At 43.0% G+C, this 17594-nt stretch overlaps 1 protein-coding gene across 1 annotated transcript; it reads right to left on the bottom strand.

Moving 5' to 3' along the window:
- Window positions 1-6723: 6723 nt before the first annotated feature.
- Window positions 6724-16446, bottom strand: Triml1 (tripartite motif family like 1). The gene is made up of 6 exons (XM_027391011.2): window positions 16021-16446; window positions 15676-15771; window positions 13123-13344; window positions 11384-11406; window positions 11109-11206; window positions 6724-7262 (listed from the first exon to the last, which is right to left on the bottom strand). The coding sequence occupies exons 1-6, from the start codon at window positions 16444-16446 to the stop codon at window positions 6724-6726; spliced, it is 1404 nt and encodes a 467-aa protein (XP_027246812.1).
- Window positions 16447-17594: the final 1148 nt, after the last annotated feature.

The raw sequence follows: 17594 nt of genomic DNA, 5'->3' as shown, positions 1-17594 counted from the left end.
GAGTGCCTGTTAGCATGCACAAAGCCCCGAATTAGATGTCCAGCACCTAAAACCATCATGGGGGTTCAAGTCTGTGATCTTAGGACTTGGCAGATGGAGATGGATGGATCAGAACCTCAAGTGCCTGGACTATATAGCAACCTAAATTCTATGAAACTCTGACTAAGAACAAACAAAAACAACAGATCTTAGACCTCAGACTTCCCTCTTTAAATCCTCCATGGTTGTGGTATAGGCCAAGATGCCTCTCCCACATTTCCTAACAAAGAGACCTGGCTGTGCCTTTTGCTGGACATGTCCTGGGTACATAGACTTAGCTGCAGGGAGCCACCTTGTTAAATTCAACCCCCTGCAATGACACACAGCTGTCAGATGTGATACTTAAAAGACTGAGCCATCTCATTTCAGTTCCAGATGGCCTTAGTCTATCAGTGGTCCTTAACCTGTGGGTCACAACCCCTTTTGGGGTCAAATGACCCTACCACAGGTTCTCCTAAGACCACCAGAAAAAAACAGATACTTACAATATGATTCATAACAGTAGCAAAATCACAGTTATGAAGTAGCAATGGAAACAATTTTATGTTTGAGGATCACCACAACATGAGTAAGGTTGAGAGTCACTAGAGAGGGACATCTTAGCTCCAGGGTGACCCCTGTGTGTGGCCCATACAGCCTGTTTCTAAACCTTCCCCTTCCACTTAATCTCTCTAAACAGACCTGTTTACCTCATGGATTCCAAAGACTGTGATCTTTGGGCCCCTGGTATATATTACAGAGAGGTGGGGGGGGGGTCTGTCTTCTACACTCCCTCTCAGTATGTTTCGCAGGAACTCCAACTATGATGAAAGACAGCCATGGGTTTGGGTTTTTAGGTTTGGGTTTGGGTTTTGTTTTTTTGTTTTGTTTTTGAAAATTTTTTACTAAAGTACAATTTACATACAGAAATTAAACATCTAAATTTCCAGCCCATTGCATCTTCATAGCCCGAACAATAGATGCAAGCCGCACCAGATAAAACCAGCATCCCAGCACCCCTGCAGAAACAGCGTATTTCACAATTACCCTTTAAAATACCTCATAAAAATTTAACTAAGTCTAGCAGTTCTTTAGATCTATTGAGAAGACAGACAAACTCTTAGATTGCTGGCTTGAGAGTCCTGAGCTCAGGGGAATAAAACATTTCAACTTTTAAGACATAGTGTGCAGCATGGCTCTCAGTGTTTACATTTCTTTAAACTGGCTTTTGATGGCATTCATTAATTTAAAAGCTTATTAAAAAATAACTGGCATAGATATAAGATTAGCATGAATCCCTCTAGATTAGCCAGGAGGGTCTCCTGGTTTCTCCTGTAGGAAAATAGACTTGTGTTGGCATAATATCTCAAAGCATCCGGCTAATGTTTCCCTGTGTGCTTTCTGAAGCTCTTCTCTCGGATAGTTTACTTCAAGGACACTGGCTTCCCAGAGTGACAGAAACAAAGAACCCTAGAAAACCAAGTAACACTCTCTTCTGCAAACAGGTTTGAAAAAATGAGCAACTAAGTCCTGGTCAAAAGGACTCCTGTGAAATATGAAAAACTAACCCACAAGTTTTTTTTTTTTTCTCTTTTTCTGACTGACATTTACAGTACCATTTTTCCTCTTTATATATGTTCTAAATGTTTTGGTGCTATTTTCCATATTCCACCTAAGCCATAGGCTCTGACCCAGTCCCTAGGGCCTCTGTATGGGCCCTAGTGGTAATCTGTGCCACAGAGTTCAATGCAGACCCCATTGAACTAATCATTATCTAATCATATCTACTCACAATGATATGACATCATCTGGGCCTGAGCTGCCGCTGAGGACCATGGCAGATTCTCTGGCCCATCTGCAGCCAGGATCTGTGCCGATGTCCAATGCAGAATAATTTTTTGAAGTGGTCACTAGGAAGGCAGAGAAGAACCAACAAAATGCATTGTCCCCTCTTCTCACAAAATCCCCACACTAAGTAGATACTTAGCACCTTTTAGAGGAGCAAATCACTTTCTGATAGTTGAGATGTTATATTGGTTTTTAAAAATACGCTTGTCTATGCAACCCTTGCAGTCCTGCAGCTCTGTGTAGACCAGTCTGGCCTTGAACTCTGTCTACCTCTGCCTCCCGAGTGCTGGGATTAATGGTGTGAGCCATGAAGCCAGGCAGTATTTCTTGGAAGATGAAACAGAGAGCATACTCTTTCCCTTATCTAAGATCTGTTCTCTCTGCTCCATTAATACAAAGGAGCGAAGATAAAAGGTGAGTAAAATCCTTGGGGTTAGGGACCTAGCCGGGATCCTCTCAGCAGACAGAAGAAAACCAGGTTGGGTCCCTGGGCCCAGGCTGGCAGGAAAACAGCCAGGGGTCAACTTATCACCTGAGTCCTCTCATTTTAAGCAAACAATGGCAGAGTATTGGGAGAGTGAGAGAAGCAGACTCGTTCATGTGCCATGGAAAAACACATGAAGGAAGGAAGGTAGAGGTTTAGGCAGATGTCGGCTTACTACCTGGGTCCAAGGTGACAGCAGTGAGGAGTTGACTAAGGAGGGATATCTGCTTGCCACCCGGAACCACGGCGATGTCTGGATCAGGTGGCTACCAAGGTCCATATGTGGACTCTGGTCCTACAGTTGCCAGGTTCTGTGTTTATAACCACGGCTCCTGTTGCCATTGTCATGCTGACTCCAGTGGGCTGGGCTGCCTCCTGGGGCTGAGATTGGGTTCACCGGCCTTGCTGCCACTGGGTGTTCTCGGTGGCTTTTGCTGTCACCTGGGGCCATAACAACATCCAGGCCTAGGCTGCTGCTGAGGACCATGTCTATGCCCATGATCTTACCACAGTAGAGATCCATAATGATACCCATGTCCCCATGGTGCTACATGAAATCTGAGATCTGGGCCGCATCCTGTGTTCTTGTTGGTGTCCAGGGGCATTGTTACCATCAGAGCCATCCTGATCTGAGTGCCCAGAGATACCTACTTGGAACAAGGATGTTGACCAGGCCAAGCTGCTGCCTGAAGCCATGTTTGGATCCGTGGCCTAGCGGTGGCTGGGGTCTGCATTGAACTCTGTGGCACAGATTACCACTAGGGCCCATACAGAGGCCCCAGGGACTGAGTCAGAGCCTGTGGCTTAAGTGGAGTCAGGGGGACCACGCCACACCAGGGGCCTTACAGACATGGATGGCCTGTGCTATCACCCGTGACTAGGGTGTCTTCCGGCCCAGGCTGCTACCGGGGGCCATATCTGGGTCTGTGGCCCTGTATTGGCCAGGGTCAGAATTGACATATGTGGCTCCAGTTGCTACTGAGCACCATGAAGAAGAACAGGGTCAAACCAGAAATCTGAGTCTGGATTGGTGACTGAGGACTAGGATGCATCCATATCTGAGTGGCCTGCGCTGCTACTCACAATGATATGACAACATCTGGGCCCGATCTGCCGCTGAGGGCCATGGCAGATTCTGTGGCCCATCTGCAGCCAGGATCTGTGCCAATGTCCAATGCTCCTGCTACCATCAAAGGCCATGCAGACCTCCAAGATCAAGGGTCAAGTTAGTGTCTCGGGGCCATACTGCCATTGGGGGCAGTGGTGACGTCCAGACCCAGCTGCTGATAAGAACCATGTTGGGGTCCATAGTCCTAACAGGGCTGGGGTTTTGGCCCGAAGTCCAAGTCCTGCACTGCCACTAATGGTCACATAGAGGCCAAGGGTTGGAGCTACAATCTGAGGCCTTGGTGTTGTCTGGCGACCACACCGCTGCCAGAACAACTCCCACCTGACTGGCGGTTCCCTCCATCCAGAGCTAGGATGTTATCCAGGCCTAAGGTATGGCTAAGGGCCAAGTATGGGGCCATGATCCAACTGCAGCTGGGGTCTGTGTCAATGTCTGTGGCCAGTGGCACCTCAGGAGGTGTTAGGAATCATGCAGATGAAATCAGACGGCTATACTGAGCCTGTCCTGCTCTTCACTGCCCTGGGAAATCTGGCCTTACCTCTCCCTGTCCACTATAGCAAGATAACTGGCCCTTGCATTAAAGAGAGAGGGCCCCATCCCTCACCATAGGCAAGGATGAACCTACCCTGAGGGCATGCATATACGAGAGCTGAATCTGTCCACCACACGGGAGGTAGGTGGCCCTGACTGGCTAACACTCAGGCCCACAACTGGGCCATGGGTTGGCCCACCTGGCATATACACCGTCTACATCCTGCTGGAGCTGGTGAAGGGACTGGTCCTGTGGAAAGATACTCACAAGATCTCCAAGACAGAGATACCCCAGAAGAGCTCCAGTGAAAATCCAGTGAGGGTGGTATACCAAAAACCAGAGGCCTTGAACCAGACCAATGACTCATTGCAATGGACAGTTGCCACTCAAGCTGATGGGACAAAGAGTTATATGACATACCGAAGCCCTCAGTGTCTTCAGGACTGAAGAAGAGGTGATGGAGAGGCAGGAGAGAAGAAGCAGAAATTTTGCTGTTTCACATTCGGCTTTTTGTTTTGTTTTGGTTTAATGAGTTTTTTTCTTTTTTCTTGGTTTTGTTTGCTTGCTTCCTTGCTTTGTTTTCTTTCATGGTGGGGGGATGCAACACAGATGAGGGGGGAATATCGGGGAACCAAGAGGAGAATAGAATTGGGGTGCATGATGTGAAACCCCCAAAGAGTCAATGCAGAAGTAAAAAAAAAAAGTCCTTGGGAATACCTAAGCCTTTGTGGAACATATACATAGGTATGCAGCTATAAGCACAGGACACGGGGTCTGCCAGGAAACACAACTGGGGAACCCTTAGACACACTCAAAGGCTTGTGCACATGTGGTATAGCTACAAACAGAACACATTATATGTTCACAGTAAGGGAGTGACAACATAAATTGTAAATTGATCAAGTGTGGTGCTGCTCACCTTCAGTCCCAGCAGAGGGCAGGGGCAGGGGCAGGCAGCAGGAGGATCTCTGAGTTCAAGGCCAGCCTGGTCTACAGAGCAAGTTCCAGGACACCCAGGGCTGCACAGAGAGACCCTGTCGAAAAAAACCAATGGGCGGGGATGGGGGATGGAGGGGAAGAAGAGCTATTTAATTTAATAGTAAATATAAAACAAATCTACAAGTCATCTAAAGAGGTGGTGCCACCCCATCCCCATTCATTGATTGTTACTATATATGTGATGACAGAATGAAATGTAAGTGTGAACACAGAGAAGAGTGTTTTCTGTCATCTGAAGCCTGGTTCACATCTGCTCCCTACCTTTCTGGGGCACAAAGTTGAAGTGTATTACAGTAAAAGAGAAAGAAGATTTAGGTCTATGAAAAGGATGAACATGAACCATAACACAAACCCCAGTTACTGAATTCATGTGGACCTTGCATGCTGAGTAAATAGGGTTTGTTTTGTTGTTGTTGTCTTGTTATTGAAACAAGGTCCCATGAATTTTAGGCCTCAAACTTACTGTGTAATCAAAACTGATTTTGAATTCCTGATCCTCCTGCCTCCATCCCCACTGTGAATTGTGATTATAGTGATTACAGGCACGCACCACCATGTCCTGATCAAGATTAAGACCCCCCTCTCTCCTCTCTCCTTCTCTCTCTCTCTCTCTCTCTCTCTCTCTCTCTCTCTCTCTCTCTCTCTTCATCTAGTTTCTATTTTAGACAAAACCCATGACATTTTCCCCCTGAAAACCTTTAATTAGGCAGCTGTGTGGTAGTCAAGTCCTATCAGTTTGCTTGTCTTTTCTATGACATTATGATTGGTGACATTCTTCAGTGTAAGGTACATTTCTATTTTAAATAAGAGGGACAGGAAAATGTCAAAGGTAAAGACCACAGAATGGGATGCAAGTTTGCAGACCTCTTCCTGAAGGTGACATGAGATTCATCCAAAGGAGTTCCACCTGGACACACTTGCATCCTTCCAGACCCCAGCATTCTGAGATGAGAACGTTTAGTTCCCACCTTCCAGGAACTAAAAGACCTCTACTCTCAGCAAGTTCCATGTGTAGCCGACACCCTCAGCTAAAACCCAAGCCATTTGGCATCCGTTGCTGATGCATTCATTAACCAGACCTTTAGCTGCAATAAACTATAGAAAAGTCTAGGCTCTTAAGATCATAGTAACATAAATAGTCTGACGATGATCACAACAAATACAAACTGCACCATACACTTGTAAGCCTTCCTGAGGATGAGTATTCCAGGCCTCATGGAAAAAAGGTAGCTTTCCAAAGGAGGCTGAGTCCCAAGACTCCATCACCCACTCTCAATGGAAGAACTCTCTCATGAGGTGGCCACAGAGACAAAGCTACACATAGTAGACAAGAACACAAGCTGCACAGTGCTAGAAAAGCAAATAATCAGGCTGAAAACAATGCTGTGTATTTACAAAACTGGTCTATGACAGACCAACAGGTCAAAGAGGACAATAGTCATTCTGTATGTTGAGTGGCCAGCACACACAGGGTAGCTCAGGTAACGAACTGGGTTAAAGGCAGGGGATCGGCTTTCTGTTCTTGGTGTTGAATAGATTTTTAATTGACTCTTCACTGCAGAACTGGATTGGTGGGAAGTCTCTGGGGAGGGAGGATTTTCTTTTCTTTTTTTCTTTTCAGTTCGTCTGATGTGTAAAGGCTTTGGATGCTCTAACCACCTCAGCCATTAGGCTGGTCCTTGCCCTTGTCTTTGAAGGCTCAGGGCATGTCCCTCAGATGTGGCAGATGACAAGAGGGTCTGTGTTTGTCCCTTCATTTGGAAGACAAGGGGAGAAGATGGGTCTGAGAGCTTCATGGAAAGAGGTTGACGGGAAGCTGTAGATGAGGGTCTCATCTGTCACGTTGTAGAACGCTATATGTCCAGACTCATAGTCCAAGAACACACCCACCTTATGCACAGGCTCTCGGACGTGTTGACCTTTCAAGGGCGAGGAAACCCAGAGACTGTAGTCATCACCAATTTTTAAGCCTATAAGTGAGAAGAGGTCCCCAGGGGGCTTGGGGAGATTGCCCTTCCTGATCACAGAATCCTTACAGATGCCCACTTCCCACTCTGTCTTCTTTCCCACTTCCACCTCCCAGTAGTGTCTCCCACAGGTGAAGATCTGAGCTCCCAACACAGTTGCAGACTGATCAAATCTTTCTGGGTTATCAGGTAGTTGCTGTCTGGTGACTCCATGTCTCACACTTTTCAGATCATCAGACAAAACTAGATAGGCATTGGCTGTGGCTGGATCTAGAGTTACATCTGCTGCAAGAAGAGAAAGGAATGAGTCATTTGACATCCTTGGAAACTACTCCCTGTCTATATTAATTTTAAGCTAACTTCTCTTTTTTTTTTTTGGGGGGGGGGGGAGTGTTTCATGACAGGGTTTCTCTGTGACTTTGGAGCCTGTCCTGGAACTAGCTCTTGTAGAACAGGCTGGTCTTGAACTCACAGAGATCCACCTGCTTCTGCCTCAGGAGTGTTGGGATTAAAGGCGTGTGCCACCACCGCCCGGCTTAAGCTAATTTCTTTTTTTAAGGGATTGTCCCCTCCCTTTTACCATTTATTTGTTTGTGTATTTATTGTGTATACAGTTGTCTGCCTGAATGTATACCTGAACACCAGAAGAGGTCACCAGATCTCATTATAGATGGTTGTGAGCCACCATGTGGTTGCTGGGAATTGAACTCAGGACCTCTGGAAGAGCAGCCAGTGCTCTTAACCTCTGAGCCATCTCTCCAGTCCTTAAGCTAACTTCTTAATAGATAGTCGTGCTACTTTTTTAAAGATTTAGTCATTCATTTATACGGTGTCTGCTTGCATGTATCGCTACAGGCCAGAAGAGGGCACCAGATCTAGATCATCACAGATGGTTGTGAGTCAACATGTGGTTGCTGGGAATTGAACTCAGGACCTCTGGAAGAGCAGTCAGCGCTCTGAACTCCTGAGCCATCTCTCCAGGCCATGAGTCCTATTACTATTTGATTTTTAGACAGGAACTAACCAAGTAGTTTAGGCTGAGCCTTGAACTTGACAGTTCTCTCCCACCTCAGCATTTTCAGTGCTGGGATTTAGACATGACAACCAAGCCTAGCTAGGATTATTCTTTGAATGTATCTTAAGTGTTATCCAGGCAAGTACTTCCAGCACTCATAAAACTAAAGCAAGAGTATATGAGTTCAAAGCCTGCCTGGACTACATGGTGAGTGGAAGAATAGCCTGGCCTACACAGAAATATCTGGTTTCTGAATCAAGTTTGAGGCCAAACTACTCTATATAGTGAGTTCAAAACTAGCCTCATTTATAGTGTAAGACCCTATTTCAAAATAAGCAAAAAGGTTTTTTTAATGTAATTTCAATGAATTTAAATAGCCTTTTGAAAAGAAAAGGTTCAGCTTGGTGGTGGTGGTGCATGCCTTTAATCCCTGCACTCTGAAATGCAGGGACAAAATCTCTGTGAGTTCAAGGTCAGACTAGTCCTCAAAGCAAGTTCTAGGACAGCCAGGGCTACAAAGAGAAACCCTGTGTCAGAGAGAGAGAGAGAGAGAGAGAGAGAGAGAGAGAGAGAGAGAGGAAAAGAAAAAGTCCGCATCTAGCTAGACTTGGTATTTTATGTCAGTAATCCCAATCCTTAGAAATCTTAGGCAGGAGTATTGCCATGACTTTAAGGCTAACCTGAGATATGTAATGAGACTCCCATCTCAAAATATAAACAAAAAACAGAGCAGAATCTCTGAGCTCATTTCTTACTGCCCCATGCAACACACAGTAAAGCAATCAGAAGAGATAGAATAGTCATGTGAAGAGAGATTCTGCACACTCATGGGGGGCGGGGGTTAGCCTGGAAGTATAAGGAAAGTGGTTTTCTAGATGAGACAGTTTAAAACTTAGGTTATCTATCCGTACAAGGATGCCCTTGCTGTTAGCCATAGCAGGATTTCTGCAGTTTGGAAAGGAGAAAGACAGGTAACTGTTGTTGTACTCCTTCTAAATGCAAATCATTTCCTGTGCGTTAATGCATTTAATCATTGTGGCAGTCATAATTTTTCATATGTATAAATATAGTTTTATTGTGTATATATGTATATGTGTGTATACACTCATATATATATATATATATATATATATATATTTAAACTAACTAGGTATGGCAGCCATCTATGCCTATAATCTCTGAACTCAGGAGGTGGAGACAAGAGGGGTAGGAGTTCAAGGTCATCTTCAGGTACATAGTGAATTGGAGACCAGCCTGAGCTTCATAAGACCTTGTCTCAATTATTACAATAATAATAATAATTTAATATTTTAAAAATTTGTATAGAGCTACAGCTCAAGGATAGACTACTTGGCTAGCACCCACAAGGCCCTGAGTGCAATCCCCAATGCTGTGATAATCGTAATAATAATAATAATAATGATAATAATAATAATAATTTAAAAGTTAATACAGGCCAGGCAGTGGTGGTTCACGCCTTTAATCCCAGCACTAGGGAGGCAGAGGCAGGAGGATCTCTGTGAGTTCCAGACCAGCCTGGTCTACAAGAGCTAGTTCCAGGACATCCTGCAAAGCCACAGAGAAACCCTGTCTCGAGAAAAAAAAAAAAGTTAATCCAGACAAGATGGCACAGGTCTGTAATCCCAATACTTGAAATACTGCAGCAGGAAGATGGCCATAAATTTGAGACCAACCTGGGCTACATAACAAGACTCTGTCAAATAAATAAATAACAAGGGCTAGAGAGATGTCTCTGTGGTTTAAAGTACATGATACTCTTCCAGAGTACCCAAGTTGTATTCCCAGCATTCCTGTCTGGTGACTCACAATTTCCTGAAAAAAAAAAAAACATCTTCAGGGGATCTGACACCTCTGGCCTTCTCGGGTATCTAAATCCATGTTCACCCACACCCAGGGATACACATAGTTAATAGCAAATCTTTTTAAAAGAAATAAAACAAATTTGAAAGAGGGGCTAGGGGTGTGGCACTGTTGGTAGAATGCCTGTGCAACCTGCACAAAGCCCTGGGTTCAATCCCCAGCACTGCACAAAAGCAGGTGTAGTCAAACAAACTTGTAATGGCAGCACTTTGGAAGTGGAATGAGGAGGATCAAAAATTCAAGATCATCTGTGGCTACATAGGGAGTTTTAGGCCAGCCTGGGATATATGACATCTTGTTTAGTAAATGCATAACAATTAAATAAAAATAAATTTAAAAGGAAATTGAAATTCTTAGAGATTAACTTTACTAAGTTTACAAAATCATTTCATATTATAATAATTCTTATTTTTCATTATACCATGGTCAAATGCAGCTTTGTGTAAGTTAGCACCACAGTGACAATGTCATAAAGCATATGTGAGCTACTGGGGGCACTTCATCTCCACCCACCTGTAAGGAACTCACATGAGAGGCCTCAAAATCTCACTGACTCCAGACAGGATAATTTGCCCCCATTGAAGCAGGCAAGTTTGGGAACCCTGCCCCCATTTGGTTCTGAATTATTCCCATACACACCCTCTTGTAATTATGCACTTGGCATTCTAGTTCCTTCATCTGCATGCACTGTGTGCCCACACCCCTCTCCAATCAATGCTCGTAGTAACCGTAGGACCCTCTCCACCCCAATGTGCATCAGGCTATACATACACTCCCATCTTTGAACAATGGTATTAGTTTAGCATTACAGATAACAATCCAACTTAGTTTCTATTCAAATGTATTCCCAAAATATCTGGGTATGATAAATAGAGGAGCCTGCCTCAAACAAAGAGTCAAAGACTAACAACCAAGGTCATCCTGTGACCTCTAGACCCATTGAATAGCACACACACCTGCACACACACACACACACACACACACACACACACACACACACACACACACACACTACACTCACCCCCACTGCCTGCCTGCACAGGAAAATTAAAACAGAAAAATGTAACCCCGGCTTTTATCCTAACAGGAAGAGAGCTGACAAAGCAGGATCCTCTGCATGAGGTTACTGTCTGCCATGTGGATGGTGTGTACACATCACAGAATAAGGTGGCAAAAAAAAAGACCAGGACTCTGTGACAACAAGCAGAGCCTGACAGACAAAGAAATGAACTTACTGCTGAATTTTCTCAGCATCTCCCTCATCCCGGTGATGCGACATAAGCTCAGTTCCGTGATGGTGGTCTCTGGACATTGAAGCAACAATGACTCACACCTTCCAAGAGAAAAGAGAGTCTCATTCTCTCCTTACACATAGTACATGACCTGGTCCAACCAAGTGATCCATGGCATCTCTCCCTAACAGCATCCACATACTCATCCCCACATCATCACTATTTCATAGGCACCAGATCTCCATATGCCACACCCTGGAGATATGATGGAAACTCACCGATCCATGGCTCCTCTGACTTCCTAAGGATATAAAGAAAAGAAGGTTACTAGCTGTTCATGTCAATCACTATGGAACACTGAATCCATTTTCATCACAGACTATTGCTGGTTTCACAGACTCTGCTTCCATGGTCCTAGCACACCTTGAGAAGGTGTAACTGACAGGACAGGAGAGTAAAGCCCTCCTTCTTCTAGGGATGGGTCTATGATGAGCATATTTCTCACACTGTCCAAGAGGATCATTTTTTTCACATCCATGCTTTTAATTTTAAAAAATTAGCATCTTATCTGTAAGGTGTAAGGTAGGCATTTTGTCATGAAGGTGAGAGGACAATAAAGGAGTCTGTTCTTGAACCATATGGATCTCAGCCATGGACAGAATTCAAGTGGTTAGCCTTGACACCAATCACCATTACCCACTAAGCAATCTCTTGATGCCTCTTAAAAAGTCCTTTTTTTAATGTGTTTTAACATTATTAACATATTCATTATGTATAATAATGGGTTACATCCTGACATTTTCATAAATGCACATAATATATTTTGATGTACTCTTATGTAAATAAGGTATTTTGATCTTATCCTCTTATTCATCCTCTTCATCTTCCCAACGTGTTGACAATTCTACTCACATGACTTGTTTGATGACTCAATGAGTTTAATTAGGGTTATTTATGGATGCATAGATAAAGTATTATTTACAGAATATGGGCATCTTACTAGTGGCTACATCATTGAAAAAAAAGTCTCTCCCACCCCTAGCAACCATAACTGCCTATATATGCTCAGAGAAAACTGGGACTCCTAAGCCGCCTTCCCTTGTTCAGAATGAAGCCAAATATTATCGTCATGTCCCAGAATCAAAGATGAGCAAAGAAAAATGACCCGGTGAGCTGAGACCAAGCCCATGCTATTTTCTGATATCATTTAGTCATTCAGAAGACACAAAATTAGACAGCACTCTGTAGTCTAATGAATGAACTTCAAGCTGAAGTGGGTCCTACAGCTCATAACTGAGACAATGCTGATGAGTGCAATAGCCTAGGGAGGCAGTAGGAAAAGACAGGCCATGGACACGGCACAAAGAGTACATGGGTTCTGCCACCTGTTAGCTGTAGGACAAGCAGATCTCCTTAACTGCCATGGGTCTGATTAGTAACTATTGGCTACCCCAGGTCTGTTTGGGGATGACAATCACCTCTAGGCTACATGACACTAGTATTCACGTTCATTAGACCTTTGAGAAAGTCAGATTGACCATGCCCAGCAGCTTACACATAAATAATGAATTACCAGACAAAGCTAAGATTGCACAGGCAGGTTCAGAAGAAACTACAGTCATTCCTGGGCTTGTTTGTGAACAGTATTTTTTTCCTTGTTTGATTTCTCCCGAAATCAAACTCACTCCCCCCCACCCCCCACCTGAAACAGAGTTGGAGCCTGTCCTGGAACTTGCTTTGTAGACCAGGCTGGCCTCAAACTCACAGAGATCTGCCTGCCTCTTCCTCCTGAGAGCTGGGATTAAAGATATGCATCACCACCATCCACCTCTCCTCCTTTTCAAGAAATTTTCTTATCCAGAATATCAGTTCTTTAGGAAACCTTTTAAGACAGACCTTAATTTTTCAGATTAATACCAAAAAATATGTATTACCTAAGACTTGAAATACTATGGGCCACTACTCATTTCCTTTCTTCCATTAATTTTTCCCAATGTCCCAATGAATTTTGCCTCACCTCTAAAGTCAAGTTCTGACTGGTGGACTCAATCCGCCCAATCATTTTGCCGAGGCGTCTGACTTGCTGGGTCAGCTGGATCTCGTTTTCCCTCAGCTTCTTCATGTTCTCCTTTTCCTCCTTCTCCAGTAGCTGAAGCTGTAGCTGTTCCTCTTCCTTCAGGAACTGGTGCATCTTCATGTACTCAGACACGACGACCTGCTTGCAAGTCTTTGTCTCCTCCTACTATCACATGTGCACATAAATGCTCGAGCATGCACAAGCACACATGGTCACACACACACACACACACACACACACTAACAGAAACACTTCTGTCACCTATACCACATACTGACAAGATGAATGAAGAGTGAAGTTCTGAGTGGGTATGTCCACAATAATCAACACCAGCAGATTTTCTACTCTAAGAACTGTCTCTTCTACTGCAAGAAATGAAGAAAACAAATCAAAAAGTATGACATGTAGTCATCAGCACTGAATGAAAATAAAATTTCAAAAATAAATGTCTTTTCAAGAGGCATGGACTCTGTGATGTCTTGAGGTCTACTGAGAGCATGAGAAATATGGTTGATAACAATAAGGTATATTTTAAAAGTTGTGAGATAGTATACTTTAAGTGTTCTCATAACAAAAATGATGAATATGTGTGATATAACATGTTAATTGGTTTAATTTAGCCATGCCATTGTGAACATACTGTATTATGTATCATAATTGTGCATGACTTTATTTATGAGCTAAATAAATGAATGGAAAAAATGTCTTTTATGAGCTAGAGAGATATCTCAGTGGTTAAGGTCACTGGCTGTTCTTCCAGAGGACCCTGGTTCAATTCCCAGCACCCACACAGCAGTTCATAACTGTCTGTTACTTCATTTCCAACAGATCTGATACCTTCACACCAATACACAAAGTAAAGTTAAATACATTTTTTCAATTGTCTTTTGGGGTTTTTTGTTTATTTGTTTGTTTGTTTGCTTGTTTTGAGATGGTCTCACTATGTAGCTCTGGCTGTCCTGGAACTTACTATGCAGGCCAGGCTAGCCTTGAACTCACAGAGATCCACTTGCCTTTGCCAAGTGCTGGGATTAACGGTGTATGCCACTACACCTGGTGAAAATAAAATGAAATTTAAAAGAGGAAAAATTTTGAAAATAAAATTAAAATTAAAAGGTGGAAAATTATGAAAATGAACTTAAAAGGAGAAAAATCATGAAAGATGTATATGTACATTATTAGACATTTTATTTATATTATATAAATAATATCATATGATTGTTATATATTATATAATTATATAATCATAGTTATATGATTATATAATTATATAATATTTATTATGTTATATAAATTAGTCATATTATTATGTTTTAAAATATTGATTTTAATATTTGGCATCAGATACCATACTAGAAATTTATCACAGAGTTGCACCTAACTTCTAGATCTAAGCCAGCATGGTGGCAGATGACTGGAAAACCCAACACTCAGGAGACAGAGGCAGGAGGATGGATGCAAAATTTAAGGTCAGCCAGTTCATCTACAAAGGGAGTTCCTGGCCAGCCAGAATCATGAAGCAAGACAACAACTAACAAAACAAATAAGAAAAGAACTCAAAGTCTGCCACAAATGGTGGTACACCACACCTGAAACCCCAGCAACTTGAGGGGCTAAGACAGGGGAAAAAAAAATCAGTTCGAGTCTAGCCTGGGATACATAGAAAGAACCTGCCTCAAATAAATTCCTCAGAGTCTATTGGGAAATTCAAATATTCACTCTGAGGGCATGAGTATACAATAGCTCATGGATGCATGGGTGTGTGTGTGTGTGTGTGTGTGTGTATGTGTGTGTGTGTGTGTGTGTGTGTGAGAGAGAGAGAGAGAGAGAGAGAGAGAGAGAGAGAGAGAGAGAGAGAGAGAGACAGGGTCTCCTTGTTCACTGCTGTGTATAGCGAGCTAGCCTGTCTATGAGTTCTGGGGATTGTCATGGCTCTGCCTCCAACAAGGGGTTACAAATACTTGTACTTCTAGTTTTTATCTGTATATCCAAACTCAGGTCATCGGGCTTGCATGACAATTGATTTTACCCACTGCGCCACCTCCCCCTGTGTCATATTGAAAGTTTAATTCTTTGCTTAAACTACTAGGCAATTCAAGTCCAAATCTGTGACTAACCTTAGGCATTCGTTCCAGTATGATTCAATCTACTATTTTGCCATTATTGTCCCTTCCGCTTTACTTGCCTTTCATCTGCATGCAATTTTTCCCTAAACATTTGAAAGACTCATTTTTAAAACTGGCTTCCATCCTGTCTTGCAAATCTGTTGCTTATATTTTAAGTATTAATCAGATTCATCACAGAGGCTAGACCAGGAAGATAAACAAGGAAACATCAATCTACCTGTGCTGAGAGAATTTGAGCAGAACTGTGATCTTCCCAGGTGAACACACAGAGGCAGGGAAACCCCAAAGCAGGACTCAAAATGTTCCTTCCCCCTGACATTTCACCAGGTACCACACACACAAGATCAGACATCAGACAGACACTGACCTTACACAGCATCACTCGCTCCTTCTCATGATTCAGTATGGTCTGAGCTTCCTTCTTTTTTTTCCGTAAAAGGTTGATGATATCCTGGAGTTTTTCCTACAATAGAAACAAACCCCTTGGCAAACAGCAGAGTACCCAGTGTTGCAAAGATCAGGAAAACTAGTCACTAGAAAGATGACTGAGACTCTCAAAGAAAGAGTGTAAGCAGGATCCAAGCTAGTGTGTGGTGAACTACTGGAAGATGTATGCCTATGCCTATGGCTGTCACCAACAGAGGCCACTATGAGAATTAAGAGATCAAACCAGTTCTGTGCTCCAAGATTGACTGTGAGCCACCCAACTTACTTTGTGTTGCTCCTCAGCCTCGCTTGAGAAATATGTCCTGTTGATCCCATGACATTGTGTTGAGAAATTAATTACACTCTGTTCATCATCAGAGAACACCCAACTGGCTCCTGGTGTTCTCCCACAGCTGCTCTGCTCATCCTCGTTCTGCAGGACCTGGGATCTTAGCTGCCTGCCAATGCTAGCCAGTCTCCCTAGTCTTTCATTGGCTTGGAAATGAGGGGATCCCAAAGTCCTCCAGCACTCCGGACAAGATAAAGGTGTGTTATGCTCCTCCCAGCTCTTGAGCAAACACATCAGACAAAAGCTGTGCCCACACTCGGTGGTCACTGGACCGCTGAAATAGTCCAAGCAGATGAAACAGGTGAGTTCTTCCCTAAGGCTCTCCATCAAATCTACTGTGGATATTTTCTCTTGGATAGACATCGGGACAAAGCTAGTCCTGGGATTACAGAAGTACTGTTCGGTCACAAATGGGTGATCAGGTGCTGTGTTGTTTTTACAAGAAACACTTGTTCTCCTCTGTGCCTGATTACACCAAATGATATGTGCTGTCCAGCACAAAGCCAATTGTGACTTAATGTGGAATTCCTGCGCACTGACTCATCACCAACCCCAAACTTTTATTGAATCACTTCTATGCATACCATACTCGAGATGCTGGGGATCCAACATCATTGGAAATGTTTAGTTAGTTCCTTTTCATAAACAACACCACAAAACCATGTAAACACACAGATCCCATACTCAGAGGATTAATTACTTAGTGTAACCCAGCACAAAGAGGGTGGCAGCCTCTGCTACCTGAATAAGAAGTCTGATCTAAATCCTTCAGGAGACCACTCAAGAAAATTAATTGGGAAAGAAGACAACTTGTATAATATATTCTTTCTATCAATAAACCTTTTTCTCTGCTAAACAAAAGCTTAAACTTTCAGCACAGTTATCAGGTACTCAGTACATTTGTTTGCCTTCACCCTAACAAAGAACTATTCCACTGAACTATTCCTTGACCTTAGATGTACAATGAATTAAGTTATGCTTATCGCTCAGTCCTAAAAGACCAGAATGCTCACCCCTCTGACATGAAAAGTAGTTCAAGTGATAGTCTTGAGCATTACCTCAAGAGACCACTGCACCATGGGATGGATAGAAATAATATCTTTGTATAAATAAAATTTAGTTTATTTTTACCTTCCAGTAAAGTTTAAACTAGTCATAAACCACCTTATTGTCTTTCATTTCTTACTTGACAGAAATTGAATGGGCAGACATTTTTCTTTCAATCTATGGAAAAGTAAATGTATAGCAATTTATGTAGAGAGACCTCTGATTAATGCCTTGTGCTATAAATTCAGTGTCACATGATCATGAGTCCTTATCATGCCCTCCTTTCACATGCTATTTGCCAGGAAGTGTTTCTTAAGCTCCCCTTAGTTCACCATAACCATGTTTCTATTCTTGACCTGTTACTATCCAGCATTGTAACCTTCTGTAGGTCTGTATTATCCAAGTTATCCCATTAACCTTTTTTGGGGGGGAATGGAGACTTTTAACCTTGAGTGCTAACTTTT

This window comes from Cricetulus griseus (assembly GCF_003668045.3).
Source record: "Cricetulus griseus strain 17A/GY chromosome 1 unlocalized genomic scaffold, alternate assembly CriGri-PICRH-1.0 chr1_1, whole genome shotgun sequence".
Classification (NCBI taxonomy): domain Eukaryota; kingdom Metazoa; phylum Chordata; class Mammalia; order Rodentia; family Cricetidae; genus Cricetulus; species Cricetulus griseus.
Note: the sequence above shows the minus strand (reverse complement) of the source record. Positions and strands in the feature narration are given on the sequence as shown.